Source organism: Rhinoderma darwinii, chromosome 4 (genome assembly GCF_050947455.1).
Source record: "Rhinoderma darwinii isolate aRhiDar2 chromosome 4, aRhiDar2.hap1, whole genome shotgun sequence".
NCBI classification, from domain to species: Eukaryota; Metazoa; Chordata; class Amphibia; order Anura; family Rhinodermatidae; genus Rhinoderma; species Rhinoderma darwinii.
In genome coordinates this window covers 352,166,758-352,176,329 of record NC_134690.1, presented here as the reverse complement: position 1 = coordinate 352,176,329, position 9,572 = coordinate 352,166,758, and the positions used below count along the sequence as shown (strand labels likewise).

General features: G+C 45.9%; 1 protein-coding gene across 1 annotated transcript in view; it reads right to left on the bottom strand.

Annotated features, from left to right (window-relative positions):
• Window positions 1-2,007: 2,007 nt before the first annotated feature.
• SLC24A3 (solute carrier family 24 member 3) overlaps window positions 2,008-9,572 on the bottom strand; it is a 354,780-nt gene continuing 347,215 nt past the window's right edge. The window contains exon 17 of the mRNA XM_075862964.1: window positions 2,008-3,024. Coding sequence (XP_075719079.1) covers window positions 2,872-3,024 — 153 coding nt within the window. The 3' untranslated portion in view covers window positions 2,008-2,871. The remainder of the gene's footprint in view (window positions 3,025-9,572) is intronic.

Below are 9,572 nucleotides of genomic sequence, written 5' to 3'. Positions count from 1 at the left end.
GCTCCCTGCAGTGTGTTCGGTCCGGGATTAGCGGCCTAAATACGTTCCGTCCATTACGGACGTAATGTGCTCGTGTGAATCCAGCCTTACACTGAACCGGCAGAACCAATAAAGGAATGAGGGGCCCAATTTTTATACAGTTTTAGAAAATTTTAGGAATATTGGCTACCTGGTTCCTGTGATTTGTCCTGTTAATGTGTGATATGTTTCATACACAATAGAAGAAAATGAGGTGAATAACATAAAACGGCTTAGCTTATTGACTTCAAATAATGGATATACCACACAAAGCAGCATTCACTGGTGGAAGATAAATTAGGGATTTGCAATTCTTTATAGCTAGTCCCTAAACAGCGGGTCAAGGTAAATAAAAATGCACCTTGACTAAATACCAGTCATGTGATCAGCGACTTCAATATTTGGTGTCAATACTAATAAATGTAATAACTTTAGGTCATAAAATAACTTAGTCTACCAAGTGACGTAAAACCCCAATGGAGAGATTTATAAAGCTAGTTGAAATAAAAAAAAAATGTGGTTCCCCGTGGCGACCAATCTAATGACAACAATTAAAGACAAAATGGAAAACAAAAGTTGTAACTTGAATGGCTCCTCTGAACAGTTCCTCCATTTTTACTTGACAGTATTTTTATAAATCTCACTTTTTAATGTAGACGCTCTGCAACTATTTAAAGGGTAACTGAACTTTTAAATTGTCATAGTTGAATTCTGATCAGAAACAAAGTGGCACCGCGCTCACCCGAGCGCTTCTGCTACTTTGTTGTAGCGATCGGTGGGGGTCTCAGTGCTCAAACCCCCACTGATCAAAACTTCTGACATGTCAAGTTGTTTTTTTTTAAGTTTAGTTACGCTTTATCAAAATAACAAGAAACCAATCCCTCATAGTTAATAGATAAAGATCTCATTTACCTTATTTTTGCACATTATTTGGAACCTTTCATCCTATTAATGACTCTTATCTTGTAGATTGGGTCGACAATCAGATTACAGTTTACTAATTATCGGGAGCTGAAGATTAAAGGGGTCGTCTGAGATTATTTAAAAGAAAAGGTCTTCTTTTTCCACAAACATCGCCACTTTTGTGATTTTGTTGTGCCTGGTATTGTGACAGCCACATTAAAGTGAAAGGAACTAAGCTGCAATACCCAACACAACCCACAGACAAGAGTGGCACTGTTTCTGGGAAAAGAAGCAGATCATTTATTCGAAACCCAGAAAAAACACCCTTAATATATTATATTTTTGGAGCCTTATATGTTACAACAGACATTTTCTTTCTGAAGGAAGAACATTAATATATATATTCTAGAGTGCACAGTGACATTAAGTTTTGCTATGTACAATAAAACATTCATTTTAGCTGGTTGGAAGGAATGATAAAGGGTTCTGGAAGAATATCATTGAATGATACTTTAGGAAAACCCCACGGTTATTGATCCATAAACTGTGTTTCAGTTACTATATTAAATATGCAGGACAAGGCACCACAATGAAATAGCTGTATATGTATTATATGTTTACAAAAATAAGCATTGTAGTGCGTATGTCCTCCACTAAAATCCCTGAATAAACGGCAGTTTTCATGACTTATAGAAACTACTTCTAGTATTCTTCAAATAATTCTCCTCTCTGTAAATGCATAATAAATTAAAATATTATACTACAAAAATGGCTGGTCTGTGAAAACTAGAATCTTTTTTTGGATGCATATACTCTGCCTTGGTTATTCCCATACTATGAGGTCTTAACTGTAAATACAATATGGCCACATCCAGTGTACACTTCAAAATCTTTTATGTTATATCATCAAATAGCATTTGTGCAAAATATGCCTTTTTTAAGAAACCAGTGTCCATAACTGAATTAGCAAATTATATATAACTTCTGTTTACATAGTGGCCGATACCTACTATGGAGCTATATATATATATATATATATATATATATATATATATATATATATATATATATATATATATATATATGAATACTGTACCAGTCAGACTAGCTAGAGCAGGTAGCAGACCTTTAGGTGCCACCATGGATTAAGAAAGAACCATTATAATAGTACTGAACAATTACCCTATTGCATTGACTGTCATTGTTCAGCACCCCAGAACTAGAAACACACAACTAAAGTGCAACCAATGACTTTTCATTTGACTACGTCACGGGCTGCAGGAATTACGAGAACAGATTTATACTGTCTCTACAAATCTATCATTTTCTACCGCTTTAAGAAAGTGATTTGTTAATTGTATAAAAAGTTATTTTCCGTGGTCTTTCTTTAGCATATAATGTGAACAGTTCATATGTCAGCCTGTGTCTTTGCTTCAGATGTGCATGGTTGTCCCCTTGGTTCATCAAAGGTTGTTCCATCTGAATAAAGGAAAGGGTTTCAACTATTTGATCCCTTGATGTTCCTCATAATGAATCCCTGGTAATGAATCGTTTCCATTCTTCCGCAACGTTTCAAGAATCTCTAGTTATAAATTACATTATCTTCTTCACCAAATAATTTAAATAGAAGAATTTGTAGCAGACATGTTCGGGGCTGGCTCGGGGGGCCAGTTAGCAGCCTTTTATCTAAAACCCTGGTCACTGTTAAAAAGGACAACTTTAGAGCAAATATTAAAAACCTCAAACAATTAAAAAAAACACAAAAAAGACTACAAAGCAAATGTCCCTGTAGGACAGAATGGGGAGCAATAGGAAGAAGTAATTCCCCTGAACAGTGACCGGGACATACTTGACGACCTCTAGGTGCATCACCATTTTATGGCGAGGGTCGTGTCTTTGTATTGCACCAAAAAGTAAAATGAAGTCTCTCTGACATGTCTGCATCATAGATCAGATTCCTCCTCTGCACATGGGCAAGTTCACAAAGGTGAAAACATTGAATTCCGTGAGAATGGAGATACACAGAAAGATGCTATACAAAAATAGGCATGTCAGTCCTAGCTTCTTGTCCAGTTTCCACTTGTTCAGGTGAACACCACAGACCTGTAATAAAAGTAGAAGGTATAAACACATCTGTATGATAAGGAAAGCCATACATATTTGAAATCATTGCCTCAATTATGTTCATAGGTATTAAATTCAGCAGCCAAATAGACAAATCTGGTGGTCGGCAAGGTCTTGAAATGTATACCAACTGACTTTCATTCCATTTACAGGTAATAAGACATCACCCAGTTTTATGCTTTTTCTAAAAGAATATTCTAATTTTTCTAGGTCTATATACATTCACCATGGACTGCAATCATTTGTCAATTTCGTATTTATATAAACTAATACAGGGACAAAACCATTTAAAAGGGTTTTCCATTATTCCTGCCTCTATAGAAGATGCTGAAATAAATATAGGGTCTCCATTGGGTAGATTTCTAATAGCAAATGTAACACATACACTAAAAGACCTACAAAAAATAAGTTACACTGAAGAAAATGGTAAGATAACCAAGATCATGATATAGGTAAAAGTGTAATGGCCGGAAGGAGGTGAAGGGAAAGTGAGCCCTAATCTACCCACCGCCCTGTCCCTGCCTACTTGCAACGACCCGCCCTAGGCGACGAGGTACAACTGGGCGGCGGTCCCTACGCTGTCTAAGTGCACAGGGAAACAAACAGGGAACATGCAAGGGAAGGGGCAGTAGCCACGGAACGCCACGAGGAAACGGAGCGGCGAACGGACAGTCAGGACCAGGACGAAGTGAGTACACCCAAGCGGGCAAGGAGACAGAAGCAAGCCAGGGGCAAAGCAAAGCAGGACAAGCAGAACTGCAGCAAGGCAGAAGCACGGCAGAAGCAGGCTGGAGCAAGCAGCAGTGGGGCCAGGAATACAAAAGAATTACAAGCACTGAGGGAGAGAACAGGGCAGGTAATAAAGGACAGGGGGCGGAGCTAACTCCGACAGACCAGGCCGCGATAGGCTCTCCCACTCCTGAGCCTGCCACCCTGGTTGGTGGGAGATGGTGTCAGTCGAACAGGTCTGGCCTCAGGTGTGGATTGATTAATCCCAGGAGTATACCTAGATGAAGTACCTGGCAGATCCCTAACAGTACTCCCCCTTTTATGAGGGGCCACCGGACCCTTACTAAGGGGACCCGGTTTAGTGGGGAAGAGAAGGTGGAACCTCCTGATCAATACCCCAGCGTGAACATCACGGGCAGGTACCCAAGTCCTCTCCTCCGGCCCGTATCCTCTCCAATGGACCAGGTACTGGAGGGAGCCCTGGACCATCCTACTGTCCATAATCTTGGCCACCTCGAATTCCACCCCCTCAGGGGTGAGAACGGGAACAGGAGGTATCCTCGAGGGGGACCAGGACGGGGAGCAGCGTTTAAGGAGGGAGGCATGGAAGACGTCATGTATGCGAAATGATGGGGGGAGCTCCAGACGGAAGGATACAGGGTTGAGGACTTCAATGATCTTATAAGGTCCAATAAATCGGGGAGCAAACTTCCTGGACGGGACCTTAAGGCGCAAGTTCCTGGACGACAACCAGACCAAATCCCCGACGACAAACCGGGGGTTAGCAGAACGTCTACTATCCGCCTGAATCTTTTGTGCGCTCTGGGACGCCTCTAGGTTCTTCTGAACCTGGGCCCAGACAGTGCACAGTTCCCGATGAACATCCTCTACCTCAGGATTATTGGAACAACCAGGGGAGACGGAGGAGAATCTTGGGTTAAACCCGAAATTACAGAAAAACGGGGAGACCCCTGACGAGTTACTGACCCGGTTATTCAAGGAAAATTCAGCAAGGGGAAGGAATGAGACCCAATCGAATTGACAGTCAGAGATGAAACATCGTAAATATTGTTCCAGGGATTGGTTGGTCCTTTCCGTTTGGCCATTAGTTTCGGGATGGAAGGCGGAGGAGAAGGACAGATCAATCTCCAACTTTTTACAAAAAGCTCTCCAAAATAAGGAAACAAATTGTACCCCTCTGTCAGAAACGATATTGACTGGGGCCCCATGGAGACGCAGGATGTGTTTCACAAACAAAGAAGCTAACGTCTTGGCGTTAGGTAGCTTCTTAAGGGGCACAAAGTGGCACATCTTGCTGAAGCGGTCGACTACCACCCACACCACCGACTTGCCCTGAGATGGAGGCAAATCGGTGATAAAATCCATGGAGATATGGGTCCAAGGTCTCTGGGGAATGGGCAAGGAACGTAGTAGGCCCGCAGGTCGGGACCTAGGGGTTTTGGACCTAGCGCAAACCTCACAAGCGGCGACGTAAGCCCTAACGTCTTTAGGCAACCCAGGCCACCAATAGTTTCTGGTAATGAGGTGTTTGGTGCCCAAGATGCCAGGATGACCAGATAGAGCGGAGTCATGGTTTTCCCTGAGTACCCTCAGCCGGTATTGCAGGGGAACAAACAGTTTGTCCCCAGGGACGTTCCCGGGAGCTGCACCCTGATCAGCCGCGATATCAGAAGCTAAATCAGAATCCGTGGCAGAGACGATTATACCAGGGGGTAAAATACAAGCAGGATCCTTCTCAGAAGGAGGATTGGCCATGAAACTACGTGACAGAGCATCAGCCTTAATATTCTTGGACCCAGCCCTATAGGTAACCAAGAAATTAAATCTGGTAAAGAATAGTGCCCACCGAGCTTGTCTAGGATTAAGCCTCCGGGCCGATTCTAGGAAAACCAGATTCTTGTGATCCGTAAGGACCGTTACCTGGTGTCTGGCCCCCTCCAGGAAGTGCCGCCACTCCTCAAAAGCCCATTTAATGGCTAGAAGTTCGCGGTTGCCAATATCATAGTTACTCTCCGTGGGCGAAAACTTCCTAGAGAAGTAAGCACAGGGGCGGAGATGGGTGAGGGAGCTGGTACCCTGGGACAAGACGGCCCCCACTCCGACCTCGGATGCGTCAACCTCCACAATAAATGGCTCCTCTTGGTTGGGCTGAATCAGCACGGGGGCCGAGATAAAGCACTTCTTGAGGGTCTCAAAGGCCAGGACGGCCTCAGGGGGCCAATGGAGGACATCAGCACCCTTGCGGGTAAGGTCCGTAAGAGGCTTAGCGACGACCGAGAAGTTGGCAATAAATCTCCTGTAATAGTTGGCGAACCCTAAAAAACACTGTAACGCCTTAAGGGAGGCAGGTTGGACCCATTCCGCCACAGCCTGAACCTTGGCAGGGTCCATGCGGAATTCATGAGGAGTGAGGATTTGCCCTAAAAATGGTATCTCCTGTACCCCAAAGACACATTTTTCAGTCTTAGCAAACAGATTATTCTCCCGAAGGACCTGGAGCACCTTCCTGACATGCTCCACGTGGGAGGACCAGTCCTTGGAAAACACCAGTATGTCATCAAGGTACACAACAAGAAAATTACCCAGGTACTCTCTCAGGATTTCATTAATAAAATTCTGGAAGACAGCAGGGGCATTACACAACACAAAGGGCATGACCAGGTATTCGAAATGACCCTCGGGTGTGTTGAACGCAGTTTTCCACTCATCCCCCTCTTTGATGCGGATAAGGTTATATGCCCCCCGTAGATCGAACTTAGAAAACCATTGGGCTCCCTGAACCTGATTAAAAAGATCCGGAATCAAAGGAAGTGGGTACTGGTTCCTTACGGTGACCTTATTCAGGTTACGATAATCAATGCACGGCCTAAGACCACCATCCTTTTTCCCCACGAAGAAGAAGCCAGCACCTACAGGAGAAGTCGAGGGGCGAATGAAACCCTTGGCCAGGCATTCTTGGATATACACCCTCATGGCTTCACGTTCAGGACATGAAAGATTAAATATCCTACCCTTAGGAAGCTTGGCACCAGGCACCAAATCGATAGCGCAATCGTAATCTCTATGGGGGAGGCAAAACCTCGGAGGCCTCCTTAGAAAACACATCGGCGAAGTCCTGAACAAACTCAGGAAGCGTGTTTACCTCCTCCCGGGGAGAAATAGAGTTAACAGAAAGACATGACATAAGACATTCATTACCCCATTTGGTGAGATCCCCAGTATTCCAATCAAACGTGGGATTATGCAACTGCAACCAGGGAAGGCCTAAAACCAGATCAGACGATAATCCCTGCATCACCAGTACAGAGCACTGCTCCAAATGCATGGAGCCAACAAGGAGTTCAAAAACAGGAGTATGCTGAATAAAATAACCATTAGCAAGGGGAGTAGAGTCGATTCCTACTACAGGGATAGGATAAGGTAAATCAATACAAGGCATCTTTAGAGACATAGCAAATTCCGCAGACATGATATTAGCAGATGACCCTGAATCCACGAAAGCACTGCCCGTGGCAGACCGACCACCAAACGAGACCTGAAAGGGAAGCAAAATTTTATTGCGTTTCACATTAACGGGAAATACCTGTGCGCCCAAGTGACCTCCCCAATGATCACTTAGGCGCGGAAGTTTTCCGGCTTCTTATTCTTGCGCCTGGGACAGGTGTTCAGTAGATGCTTGTCGTCCCCACAGTAGAAGCAGAGACCATTCATTCTGCGAAACTCCCTACGTTGTCGAGGGGACATGGAGGCCCCGAGTTGCATAGGTACCTCCGAGTCCTCCGTGGAGGGGCGAGGAGACGGGACCTCGGGGGGGATCGCAGAAAAGTCAGAGGGGAGCACACTGAAGCGTTCTAGCTGACGTTCCCTGAGACGTCGGTCAAGTCGTACTGCTAGGGCCATAACCTGGTCAAGGGAGTCAGACGAGGGGTAGTTAACCAGCAGATCCTTCAGGGCGTCAGATAATCCTAACCTAAACTGGCACCTTAGGGCCGGATCGTTCCACTGAGAAGCTACGCACCACTTCCTAAAATCAGAACAGTATTCCTCAACCGGTCTCCTACCCTGACGTAAGGTCACCAGCTGACTCTCGGCTAAGGCAGTCCTGTCAGTCTCGTCGTAAATGAGGCCGAGGGCAGAGAAAAAACGATCAACAGAGGAAAGTTCAGGAGCGTCAGGAGCCAAGGAGAAGGCCCACTCTTGGGGCCCTTCCTGGAGTCGGGATATAATGATACCCACCCGCTGGTTCTCGGAACCTGAGGAGTGGGGCTTTAGGCGGAAATACAGTCTGCAACTCTCCCGGAAGGAGAGAAACGTCTTACGGTCCCCTGAGAACCGGTCAGGTAACTTGAGGTCGGGTTCTAGAGGTGAGGTGAGGGGTACTACTAAAGCAGCGTCACCCTGATTGACCCTTTGGGCCAGGGCCTGGACCTGTAGGGAGAGGCCCTGCATCTGCTGGGCCAGGGTCTCAAGGGGGTCCATGATAGCGTCAGCGTAGGAGAAATGGTAGACTAGGTAAGGGCTTGTAATTATGTAATGGCCGGAAGGAGGTGAAGGGAAAGTGAGCCCTAATCTACCCACCGCCCTGTCCCTGCCTACTTGCAACGACCCGCCCTAGGCGACGAGGTACAACTGGGCGGCGGTCCCTACGCTGTCTAAGTGCACAGGGAAACAAACAGGGAACATGCAAGGGAAGGGGCAGTAGCCACGGAACGCCACGAGGAAACGGAGCGGCGAACGGACAGTCAGGACCAGGACGAAGTGAGTACACCCAAGCGGGCAAGGAGACAGAAGCAAGCCAGGGGCAAAGCAAAGCAGGACAAGCAGAACTGCAGCAAGGCAGAAGCACGGCAGAAGCAGGCTGGAGCAAGCAGCAGTGGGGCCAGGAATCCAAAAGAATTACAAGCACTGAGGGAGAGAACAGGGCAGGTAATAAAGGACAGGGGGCGGAGCTAACTCCGACAGACCAGGACGCGATAGGCTCTCCCACTCCTGAGCCTGCCACCCTGGTTGGTGGGAGATGGTGTCAGTCGAACAGGTCTGGCCTCAGGTGTGGATTGATTAATCCCAAGAGTATACCTAGATGAAGTACCTGGCAGATCCCTAACAAAAAGTTTCAAAATTGTCTTCAGATTACAGTGAGAACAGCCACCGATAGCGAATGTTTCACCGTCGCTCCATTCAACATCCTCCTCACTGTGGTCGAGCAGCGAGTAGGAACGGGGATTTGAGACCCCCGTTCTTCAGATCGGTGGAAGTCCCATCGCATGGGCCACCCCATGATCAGAAAATTAACACCTAAACTGTGGATAGGTGATCATTTATGATAATGGGAAAACCCATATGAAGTAGTTGTCTAGTTTAGAAAACCCATTTTAAAAACTCTATTTAGGAGTTAATAGAAGGGGTCCCCTGTTCAGAAGTGCCATCTATTCGCTAAAGTGGAAAGCAGCTACAAAGAGTCTCTCTCTGGAAGACCTGGCACAACCATACATTAAACTCTTACTGCCAGATTCTGGGGGTTCTAGGAACGAGTAACCCTGTGATCAGCTTATTGTTGGGGGAACCTTTTGACAAATAACGATTGTTCAAAGCAGACAACCTCGTTAAAGGGACCAGTATAACGGTGGTCTCAAGCCCCCCCTGTACCTCCTCACTTAACCCCCTTCCGCTCCATTTAATGTCTATGAGGCTGAGCACAGCACTCAGCTGTCTCTATCAGTCCCATAGACTTTGAATGGAGCAGGATAATTTGGGGTTTTTACTGACCCCGAGGTCGA